Source organism: Hyla sarda, chromosome 11 (genome assembly GCF_029499605.1).
Source record: "Hyla sarda isolate aHylSar1 chromosome 11, aHylSar1.hap1, whole genome shotgun sequence".
Taxonomy (NCBI): Eukaryota; Metazoa; Chordata; class Amphibia; order Anura; family Hylidae; genus Hyla; species Hyla sarda.
Genome location: NC_079199.1, coordinates 8,332,524 through 8,345,170, shown reverse-complemented (window position 1 = coordinate 8,345,170; position 12,647 = coordinate 8,332,524). Strand labels below are relative to the sequence as shown.

At 43.6% G+C, this 12,647-nt stretch overlaps 1 protein-coding gene across 1 annotated transcript in view; it reads right to left on the bottom strand.

Annotated features, from left to right (window-relative positions):
* Positions 1 to 12,647, bottom strand: part of ERO1A (endoplasmic reticulum oxidoreductase 1 alpha) — a gene marked incomplete in the record, with an annotated part of 52,034 nt that overhangs the window by 23,433 nt on the left and 15,954 nt on the right. The window contains 3 exon segments of the mRNA XM_056546066.1: positions 3,404 to 3,524; positions 7,402 to 7,478; positions 8,922 to 9,004. Of these exon segments, the coding sequence (XP_056402041.1) occupies positions 3,404 to 3,524; positions 7,402 to 7,478; positions 8,922 to 9,004 (281 nt within the window).

Genomic DNA, 12,647 nt, shown 5'->3' with positions numbered 1-12,647 from the left:
TTTTTTTTTTATATACATATACATCCTAAAATGACAAGTATATAAATAAAATATCCCAATTACACATGTAGATATAAGGAGATTCCCCCCCCCCCCCAATGTGGATAGAGAACTAGCTGATCGGTGGAGGGTCCCCCTTAAAGGGTTACTCCGCTCCCCAGCGTCCGGAACTCAATGTTCCAAACGCTGGGTGCGGGCTTCCGTGTTCACGCCTGCCCCCTTGTGCAGTCACGCCCCGCCCCCTCAATGCAAGTCTATGGGAGGGGGCGCGACGGCCGTCGCGCCCCCTCCCATAGACTTGCATTGAGGGGGCGGGGCGTGACTTCACAAATAATTCACAAGGGGGCAGGCGTGCACACGGAAGCCCGCACCTAGCATTCGGAGCATTGAGTTCCGGACACTGGGGAGCGGAGTAACCCTTTAATGAATGGAGTGGCAGCACACATGCTTGATTTACTTTGCATGGGATTTGCCCACATGCAGCACTCAGCAATGTTCCGTGAATGGAGGCCAAGTATGTGCAGTGCTGTTCCAGTCAGTCTGGGGACAAGGGACCCCGTACTTATGATCGATGGGGGTTCTAGCAGTCAGTCCCCCCTCCCCCCACCCCAATCAGCTAGTTATCACCTATACTTTGGATATGCTTTCTCTCTAGTATACTGTATTTAAAAAGAAAAAAACAATATGCTGAAAAATGTAACAACAGTAGGACAAGACCCTCAGGGGACCTTAGTACATCTGTTACAGGGTCTCCCAGGGATCTCTCGGCTCCTTGATGTTCCCCGAGGGTACTTCTAAATGCATTTACAGCCTGCGGTCAGACATAAGTTGCTCCAGGCTCCTCCATATACTTACCAGTGTGGATACAACTTGCCTTGTTTATACCATCAGGATAATGACACTTAGAGCGCTGCTTTTGTGTTCATTCTTATTATTTTACAAGGCCTCGTTCACACTGCACAATTTCCAAGAGGAATCCGGCAGAATAATTCTGCACAGAAATTCCATTGCAGATGAAATTGAAATCCAATTGAGTCCCATTGCTTTCAATCAGATTGTGCGGCTCCGGCACACGGTGGAAACATCTGTTGTGGAAATTCCATTTTCGGCCACCACAGAAAGGTTTGTCGCGCGTTTATTCTTTCTGTAGAATTCTCTCGGAAATGCAACACAGTCTTTGGAGACAGCGCATTTCCTAACAGTCCTGTTCTGCCCAACTTACCCCAATAGATCTCTAGGATAACACTTGCGTTGGATTTTATTGTTGATGTTTAACTTTTTGGTTTTTTTTCTGTGCTGTAAAGTTCTTATTGACTGCAATAAAATATCCCCCTATGTTCCAGTCCTGGCTGTACCCACACGCATTAGATCACTGCCCGATCCAGACTCCTGGGCAGCACTATGTAGTTTATCTTCGCAGATAATCATACAAATACTGAGGGGCCAGAAGGATTTTTACTTTCTCTGTGAGTGTAAATTGCAGAAGGAAGTCATTAAAGGAGTAGTCCAGTCCTGAAAAACGTAGGGGACAAGTTTCAGACCGCTTGCTCCCCCCCCCCCCCCCCCGGGATTTCCTGTACGATCCCGACTCGCTGGCTAGAGAGCATGTGTTGACCACGGCACGAAACAGCAGCCGACACCCCCCCCCCTCAATACAGTGCTATGGCAGAGCCGGAGATTGCCGAAGGCAGCGCTCCGGCTTTGACATAGAGTTGTATTTAGGGGGCGTGTCAGCAGTGGTCCACATGCCCCCTTCCCGCAGGACCCCCCGCGCGATCTGTAACCTATCCCCTATCCTTAGGATTTGTAAATTACCTCTATTTAAAAAAATCTTAATCCTTCCAGTACTTATCAGCTGCTGTATGCTCCACAGGAAGTTGTGCAGTTCTTTCCAGTCTGACCACAATGCTCTCTGCTGACACCTCTGTCCATGTCAGGAAGTGTCCGGAGCAGGAGAGGTTTGCTCTGGGGAGTTGCTCCTGCTCTGGACAGTCCCTGACATTAAAAGAGGTGTCAGCAGTGAGCACTGTGGTCAGACTGGAAGGAACTACACAACTTCCTCTGTAGCATAAAGCAGCTGATAAGTGCTGGAAGGATTAAGATATTTAAACAGAAGTCATTTACAAATCTGTTTAAACTTTCTGGCACAAGAGGATTTAAATTTTTTTTTAAAATAAACAGTTTACCACCAGAGTACCCCTTTAAGAGAGTGCAAGATAAGGAAAGAATCGACAAAGTTGTTTCCGTAAAGCAGGGGTAAAGCAACCAGGGCACCACCAGCAGTTGCAAAACTACAACTCTCAGCATGCCTAGACAGCCAAAGACTGTCCAGGCATACAAAAAATTTAAGTTTTCCAACAATGTTGCTTCCAGCTGTAGCAAAAAATACAACTCCCAGCATGCCCGGACAGCCGTTGGCTGTCCGGGCATGCTGGGAGTTGTAGTTTTGCAACAGCTGGAGGCACGCTGGTTGGGGAACAATGCAGTAGAGTAACAAAGCTATGTAAAAGGAAAGTTCATTTCTTGTGGATCAAAAATGTGGCTGTAATCAAAGATCAATCGAACAATTTTCGAAAGGGGGTTCACATACTTTTTGAGTTAATAGGAATAGACTGAATTGCAGGGACACACAACCCTGAGATTATATTGCTAGGGAAGACACAAGGTTTTTATTATTCCTCCCGATGATGGATGACTTTTAAAGGCTCCAGGCGCAGTTTAATATTTATCTAAATAAGCAAACATGAGGAAACGTGCCAAGCCGAGTGCACACTAAACAAACTCACATTTAAAAGGCTACAGACACCTTCGACCAGGAAAAAAAAATATTTTGGTTACATGTGTTAGAGGTTTCCTTAAGTTAAAAAGGCTGCGATCTCCCACTACGTCCCTGCTATCTTCATTGTTGGACCCTCTTATAAGAAATTTGCAACCTGCTCCTAGTTTTAGAGTTTTCTCATGTTGGTGTGTCCCCTTCCAGTAATACGGTATTTCCAAAACAGTGCACCTCTCCAGCTGTTACAAAAGTACACCACCCAGCATGCCTAGACAGCCAAAGGCTGTTCAGGCATGCTGGGAGTTGTAGTTTTGCAACAGCTGGAGGCACACTGGTTGGGAAATACAGTAGTAATGTATGCTGATGCTCAAGTGCAGTTTACAATGGGTTCTCTTGCTCCACACTAGTATACAGCCTGTGTGATTCACGCCCTCCTATGTGCTTTCTTCTATATCTAAAGCCATTGTGATCTGCCCTCCCTGCTAACTCGGATGCCTTCCTTCCTCTCCACTCTGATCTGCCATATAAAACCTCCTCACCTCCCTGCAGCTAACCCAAGCACCGAGAGGTGGGGGGCGAAAGCAGAAAGAACGGACCCAGAATCAGTGCTAGAGAAGAGTCACATACTTGAAGCAGTTTTCCTCGTAGATACTGTTCCAGATCTTCCAGGCATCCGGTCCCTTGTAACCAGTGTAACGCTCAGGATTGATTAGCAAGTCGACGTATTCCGCATCCGGTGACTCCTCATCTGAAAATAGACAGGAGATGTGGACAGTCATTCACCTGCAACAATGCAGATAGATTAAAAAAAAGGATTTTTTTCTTGCAGCGCTGGACCAAAAGGAGTGTAAAGAGACAAGGCTCTTAAAGGATATAATCAAGTGGCGTTTATTAAAAGCACGTCAACGCGTTTCTGGCCCAGAGTGGGCCCTTCCTCAGGACAAGAAACGCGTTGGTGTGCTTTTAATACACGCCACTTGATTATATCCTTTAAGAGCCTTGTCTCTTTACACTCCTTTTGGTCCAGCGCTGCAAGAAAGATTCCTTTTATATCTATCTGCATTATTACTACCGATGACTCCAGTGAGTGTTCGGAGGGATTGCAAGCTGCAGGATCCAAAGACCCATTCTATATGCGAATAAAGGTGTTGTGTAGAGATGAGCAAACTTACAGTAAATTTGATTCATCACGAACTTCTCGGCTCGGCAGTTGTTGACTTATCCTGCATAAATTAGTTCAGCTTTCAGGTGCTCCCGTGGGCTGGAAAAGGTGGATACAGTCCTAGTCTTTCCAAGGACTGTATCCACCTTTTCCAGCCCACCGGAGCACCTGAAGGCTGAACTAATTTACGCAGGATAAGTCATCAACTGCCGAGCCGAGAAGTTCGTGACGAATCGAATTTACTGTAAGTTCGCTCATCTCTAGTGTTGTGCTCTGAGCGCAACATTACATGGCGAGTGAGATTCACACCATTTCCCTTCATATCATTGTTTGACTGTACTTCACTAGGGGCGCGTTCCCTCTTTTTTCTTTTATTTCTTACATTCACCTGCAACAGTCACTTTATAATAGTGTGCACCATCCTGCAACTTTAATATACACAAAAATGTGTGTGCACCATCGTGCAACTTTAATATACACAAAAATGTGCGTGCACCATCCTGCAACTTTAATATACACAAAAATGTGCGTGCACCATCGTGCAACTTTAATATACACAAAAATGTGCGTGCACCATCCTGCAACTTTAATATACACAAAAATGTGTGTGCACCATGCTGCAACTTTACGAAAACACAGACTAATGGATTCATACGGTTTGGCAATGGATATAAATTTTTTATTTTTTATTTTTTTATTATAATTAAAAAATAAATAAACATTGTTTACAAATAAATACACCCCTATACATACCTAGTGGGGGAAGGGTTAGACTTAACGTCGTCCATACTCCCTAATAGAAAATATGGCTTCTTAGAACAAACCCTTTAGATGACAATACTGTACCTGTAGTTCCAGTAAACTTTTGATACGTCATAATGACATATCTAAGTTTTGATTGGTGGGGGTCCGATTGACTATTTGAGCACAGAGTTCATTTCAGCAATCGGAACCCCCATGAATCAAAACATAGACATGTCATTGTAACATATGAAAAGTTTATGGAAACTACAGGTACAAGTGTGTGTCCCCTAAAGGGTTTGTTCTAAGAGCCTCTTGTCCATAAGCGCTATTAGGGAGTATGGAAGGCATTTAGTGTCAGGACACCCCCCCTCTAGGTAAGTACAGTGGTCCCTCAACATATGATGGTAATCCGTTCCAAATGGACCATCGTTTGCTGAAACCATCGTATGTTGAGGGATCCGTGCAATGTAAAGTTTAGGAAAGTGGTCTAGAAGCTGCGGACCTCCAGATGTTGCAAAACCACAACACCCAGCATGCCCGGACAGCCAACGGCTGTCCGGGCATGCTGGGAGTTGTGGTTTTGTAACATCTGGAGGTTCGCAGGTTGAAGACCACTGGTATTGGAGGTTATACTCACCTGTCCCCGCCGCTCCGGACCATCACCGCTCGTCACCGCTGCCCTGGATGTCGCCTTCCATCGCTGTTGCAGCGTCCCCGGGGTGTCCCCGACGCTCCGGCAAGGCCTCTGCTTCCCCGGCATCCTCGCTCTCCGTCACCGCCATCACGTTGCTATGCACGCCGCTCCTATTGGATGACGGGACGGCGTGCGCAGCGACGTGATGACGGCGATGGAGAGCGGCGACGATGCAGGTGATCCCGAAGAGGATGCGCCGGAGCCCCGAGGACAGGTAAGTGATCATCAGCGGACCACACGGGGCACCGTAAACGGCTATCCGGTGGCAGCTGAAGCAGTCTGCGCTGCCGGATAGCCGTTTATGCGATGGCCCCGACATACAAAAGCATCGTATGTTAATGCTGCCTCAGAGTGATCGTATGCTGAAATTATCGTATGTCGGGGCCATCGTAGGTCGGGGGGGGTCACTGTATAGGGTGGAGTGGGTGTATTTTCGTTCTATTGCCTAACCAAACTGTTTGGATTCAGAAACCTGTGTGTGCTTTTTAAATTATGTAATGCTAAGTACATGCAGATAAAGTTGCAGGATGGTGCACACTAATATAAAGTGTCAGTGCAAGATAATGCACATTGGGCGTAAAGAAACATGATTCTGTACACAGTAAAGTCCTATTTCGCCATCGTATTACTCCGTCCATGTTGGGATTCTGACAATTATCTTACAACTTTCTCCTCTGTAGTAGAAACATTGGAGCCACAATACAGAAGATCTGTTTGTCTTAAAGGGGTATTCCAGGGAAAAAAAATGTTTAATATATCAACTGGCTCCAGAAAGTTATACAGATTTGTAAATTTCTTCTATTAAAAAAATCTTAATCCTTTCAGTACTTATGAGCTGCTGAAGTTGAGTTGTACTTTTCTGTCTAAGTGCTCTCTGATGACACCTGTCTCGGGAACTGTCCAGAGTAGAAGCAAATCCCCATAGCAAACCTCTTCTACTCTGTGCAGTTCCCGAGACAAGCAGAGGTGTCAGCAGAGAGCACTGTTGTCAGACAGAAAAGAACAACTCAACTTCAGCAGCTGATAATTATTGGAAGGATTAAGATTTTTTAATAGAAGTAATTTGCAAATCTGTTTAACTTTCTGGAGCCAGTTGATCTAAAAAAAAAATAAAATAAAATTTCCCGGAATACCGACACGTTACATAATGTCGTGCTCGCAGAAGTTATCGTCTCTGGATTTGTCATGCGGATTCAATTGTGAGAAAGCTTCCTGGGCCGCTTCACTACATACAAATACTGAGGGGCCAGAAGGATTTTTACTTTCACAGTTTTTGTTTTTTTTATCAACCGGTGCTAGAAAGTTATACATATCTGTAAATTACCTCTATTTAAAAATCTTAATCCTTCCAGTACTTATCAGCTGCTGTATGCTCCACAGCAGTTCTTTCCAGTCTGACCACAGTGCTCTCTACTGACACCTCTGTCCATGTCAGGAACTGTCCGGAGTAGGAGAGGTTTGCTCTGGGGAGTTGCTCCTGTTCTGGACAGTTCCTGACATGGACAGAGGTGGCAGTAGAGAGCACTGTGGTCAGACTGGAAAGAACTACACAACTTTCTCTGTAGCATACAGCAGCAAATAAGTACTGAAAGGATTAAGATATTTAAACAGAAGTAATTTACAAATCTGCTTAAACTTTCTGGCACGAGACGATTAAAAAAAATCAATAAATAAATAGTTTTCCACTGGAGTACCCCTTTAAGTCAGTGCAAGATAAGGAAAGTCTCCACAAAGTTGTTTCCGTAAAGCAGCGGTTGCAAAACTACAACTCTCAGCATGCCTGGACAGCCAAAGACTGTCCAGGCATACTAGGAATTTAAAGTTTCCCAACAATCTTGCTTCCAGCTGTTGCAAAACTACAACTCCCAGCATGCTGGGAGTTGTAGTTTTGCAACTGCTGGAGGCACGTTGGTTGGGGAACAATGCAGTAGAGTAACAAAAATATGTAAAAGGAAAGTTCATTTTTTGTGGCTCAAAAATACAGAAGATCTGTTTGCCTTAATGCTTTTCGACACCGTTACATACCGTCGTGCTCACAGAAGTTGTCGTCTCTGGAATCGTCATGCTGATTCCATTGTGAGAAAGCTTCCTGGGCCGCTTCACTGCAAGAAGAAGCGGGAGGGATCAATTCATGAGTCACAGTTAGAGATGAGCGAACTTACAGTAAATTCGATTCGTCACGAACTTCTCGGCTCGGCAGTTGATGACTTATCCAGCATAAATGAGTTCAGCTTTCAGGTGCTCCGGTGAGCTGGAAAAGGTGGATACAGTCCTAGAAGACTCTTTCCTAGGACTGTATCCACCTTTTCCAGCCCACCGGAGCACCTGAAAGCTGAACTAATTTATGCAGGATAAGACATCAACTGCCGAGCCGAGAAGTTCGTGACGAATCGAATTTACTGTAAGTTCGCTCATCTCTAGTCACAGTATTAACATGCAGATTATATCTACTATCTATGTATACATCTCATACCATGATGGGACGCAGAGGGTGGGCGTAGGATTAGGGCAGTGTTTCCCAATCAGGGTGCCTCCAGCTGTTGCAAAACTACAACTCCCAGCATGCCCGGACAGCCAACGGCTGTCCGGGCATGCTGGGAGTTGTAGTTTTGCAACAGCTGGAGGCCCCCTGGTTGGGAAACCCTGATCCAGGGGCTTCCTGTCATTTGTGCAAATTAATAAAATGATGTCCACAATAATAAAATGTTGCGCAGCCACAGAGAAAACAACACAGCTATGCAGCAGATTTTGCTAAAAATTTGCGCTAAATGATAAATTTTCCCTTAGTCTTCATATTTTTGGTTCCGGGGTTGAGAGCTGCTTGATTCCGGATATCTTCTCTTAGGAACAAATTTGTGTCATACAATATAGCAGATCAGTGTTCCAAAACTACAACTCCCATCATGCCCTGACAGCCGGAGACGGTTTAGGAAAACCAAACAAAAACGCCATGTGCATAATAATTTGTGAGATCGTATAACCCCAGACGGGGGTACAGAGATCTCTCCATGATCTATTTATACCCAGGACTGTATCTATAACAAGGGGGCATCCTCTACGTCTAGAGGAAAGAAGGATTCTGAACCAGCACAGACAGGGGTTCTTTACTGTAAGAGCAGTGAGACTGTGAAATTCTCTGCCTGAGGAGGTGGTCATGGGGAACTCTGTAAAAGAATTAAAAAGGGGTCTGGATGCATTTTTGGAGAATAATAACATCGCTGGTTATGTATATTATATTTATAGGGACAGAACGTTGATCCAGGGATTTATTCTGACGCCATATTTGGAGTCGGGAAGGAATTTTTACCTCTAGTATGAGGGTTTATTTGCCTCCTCTGGATCAACACATTAGGGACTCATTAGGGTTATAGGTTGAACTTGATGGACTCTGGTCTTTTTTCAACCTTATGAACTATGTAACAAGGTGTCTGGGTATTGGACTCTCCGGTAAGGATCAACTCGTGTGAACGTACCCTAAGATTGTAGAACAAGGTGTCTGGGTATCGGACTCTCCGGTAAGGATATGGCCTGAAGCGTCTGCTTACCTCAAGGATTCATCCACAGCTCCCAGCCTCTTCTCCTTCTCACACTCCAGTTCTCCATTGCCGAGGTTTGCTGCCTCTGTGTACTGTAAAATACATAGGAAAACATTATATATAACACATATCAGAGTATACAGCTTCCTGTCAGTATACAGAATCTTACTGCGACTTTCTATACATTTAGCATTTTGTTTCAATGTCACGTAAATATTTGCGGTCATCCTAGGATACCAAATTCCCACACAGAAGGCAGCGACATGAAACTTTAGTAAATATGTTGGGTTTTTGTGAAAATGTCGGGAACACGGCCCTTTTCGGAGACTACGCCCCCTTTTTTGATGGCCACACCCATTTTTCGGGTTTTCTCAGCAAAATTGAGAGTTAGTCGAGCTTTTTTCAATTCTGGCGCAAATTCTGGTGCAGACAGAATCTGGCGCCCAACATGACAAAACATGTCGGGTTTGCAATAGTAAATGAGGGCCAATAAGGTGGAATCCAAAACTATGAAACAGAGAACACCCAGGGCTAAGAAATCAAATAGAAGGATAAAGTTTGCGTTTATCCTGCAAACAAAGATTAGATTTCACTTTATGACCAAAATCACCATTAGATCTCCCTGGCACCCGCCCGCCAGCTCTACAATCTGCTCAGAACAAGGGAAACATGAGGAGACGTAGAACTGCCGTGACCTTGTCAGTGAGATAAGTCTTCTCCAAATATACTTAATAGTATCTGAGGTGATTGTCTATTGTATATCCTGTGTTATACTCCAGAGCTGTACTCACTATTCTGCTGGTGAGATCACTGTGTACATACATTACTTATCCTGTACTGATCCTGAGTTATATTCTGTATTATACTCCAGAGCTGTACTCACTATTCTGCTGGTGAGGTCACTGTGTACATACATTACATTACTTATCCTGTACTGATCCTGAGTTATATCCTGTATTATACTCCAGAGCTGTACTCACTATTCTGCTGGTGAGATCACTGTGTACATACATTACATTACTTATCCTGTACTGATCCTGAGTTATATCCTGTATTATACTCCAGAGCTGTACTCACTATTCTGCTGGTGAGATCACTGTGTACATACATTACTTATCCTGTACTGATCCTGAGTTATATTCTGTATTATACTCCAGAGCTGTACTCACTATTCTGCTGGTGAGGTCACTGTGTACATACATTACATTACTTATCCTGTACTGATCCTGAGTTATATCCTGTATTATACTCCAGAGCTGTACTCACTATTCTGCTGGTGGGGTCACTGTGTACATACATTACATTACTTATCCTGTACTGATCCTGAGTTATATCCTGTATTATATTCCAGAGCTGTACTCACTATTCTGCTGGTGAGGTCTCTGTATACATTACATTACTTATCCTGTACTGATCCTGAGTTATATCCTGTATTATACTCCAGAGCTGTACTCACTATTCTGCTGGTAAGGTCACTGTGTACATACATTACATTACTTATCCTGTGCTGATCCTGAGTTATATCCTGTACTATACTCCAGAGCTGTACTCACTATTCTGCTGGTGAGGTCACTGTGTACATACACTACATTACTTATCCTGTACTGATCCTGAGTTATATCCTGTATTATACTCCAGAGCTGTACTCACTATTCTGCTGGTGAGGTCTCTGTATACATTACATTACTTATCCTGTACTGATCCTGAGTTATATCCTGTATTATACTCCAGAGCTGTACTCACTATTCTGCTGGTGAGATCACTGTGTACATACATTACATTACTTATCCTGTACTGATCCTGAGTTATATCCTGTATTATACTCCAGAGCTGTACTCACTATTCTGCTGGTGAGATCACTGTGTACATACATTACTTATCCTGTACTGATCCTGAGTTATATTCTGTATTATACTCCAGAGCTGTACTCACTATTCTGCTGGTGAGGTCACTGTGTACATACATTACATTACTTATCCTGTACTGATCCTGAGTTATATCCTGTATTATACTCCAGAGCTGTACTCACTATTCTGCTGGTGGGGTCACTGTGTACATACATTACATTACTTATCCTGTACTGATCCTGAGTTATATCCTGTATTATATTCCAGAGCTGTACTCACTATTCTGCTGGTGAGGTCTCTGTATACATTACATTACTTATCCTGTACTGATCCTGAGTTATATCCTGTATTATACTCCAGAGCTGTACTCACTATTCTGCTGGTAAGGTCACTGTGTACATACATTACATTACTTATCCTGTGCTGATCCTGAGTTATATCCTGTACTATACTCCAGAGCTGTACTCACTATTCTGCTGGTGAGGTCACTGTGTACATACACTACATTACTTATCCTGTACTGATCCTGAGTTATATCCTGTATTATACTCCAGAGCTGTACTCACTATTCTGCTGGTGAGGTCTCTGTATACATTACATTACTTATCCTGTACTGATCCTGAGTTATATCCTGTATTATACTCCAGAGCTGTACTCACTATTCTGCTGGTAAGGTCACTGTGTATATACATTACATTACTTATCCTGTACTGATCCTGAGTTATATCCTGTATTATACTCCAGAGCTGTACTCACTATTCTGCTGGTGAGGTCTCTGTATACATTACATTACTTATCCTGTACTGATCCTGAGTTATATCCTGTATTATACTCCAGAGCTGTACTCACTATTCTGCTGGTGAGATCACTGTGTATATACATTACATTACTTATCCTGTACTGATCCTGAGTTATATCCTGTATTATACTCCAGAGCTGTACTCACTATTCTGCTGGTGAGGTCACTGTGTACATACATTACATTACTTATCCTGTACTGATCCTGAGTTATATCCTGTATTATACTCCAGAGCTGTACTCACTATTCTGCTGGTGAGGTCACTGTGTACATACATTACATTACTTATCCTGTACTGATCCTGAGTTATATCCTGTATTATACTCCAGAGCTGTACTCACTATTCTGCTGGTGAGGTCACTGTGTACATACATTACATTACTTATCCTGTACTGATCCTGAGTTATATCCTGTATTATACCCCAGAGCTGCACTCACTATTCTGAAGGTGGGACCTCTAAAACATTTCAGCTCTGGCCCCTGCAGAATCGAGAATGCAGCTCTGAAGTACAACACCAGATAAATTAAGCATTATCCTATCACCAATAATTTGTCGCAGTGTAATAGATTTAGTGATCTCGCTATGGTTAATAATCAGTGTAAACATTACCCAGCCTGCCACACACTATAATCATCATCTTTATTTCCCCTTTGTGGTTTTCCAATAATTATATGTAATGTAAACTGCAAATTACACATTAGAGCAAATATTATAAAAAAGACATGGAGCCCGAGGCGAGGATTTTCTGAACTACTAAACAAACCCCTATGGCTGTGGTCTCCAAACTGTAGACCTCCTGCTGTTGCAAAACTACAATTCCCAACATGCTGCGAGTTGTAGTTTTGCAACAGCTGGAGGTTCACAGTCTGGAGACCACTGCACTATGGTTGCTCCCTGCATATCAAGCAGCATAGTCACCCAGCTTTTCCATTTACCACGGACACAAGGGATGTCTAAACTATTGAAAACTGCCATTCGGTGCTCTGTAAAAAGCCAAGTAGCGACTCACGTGAGCGCAGTTCAGACGCATAGATACACGTGAGTATGTCATATCGCCTGTCAGGCACTGCCCTGTGTGCTGCCAGGTG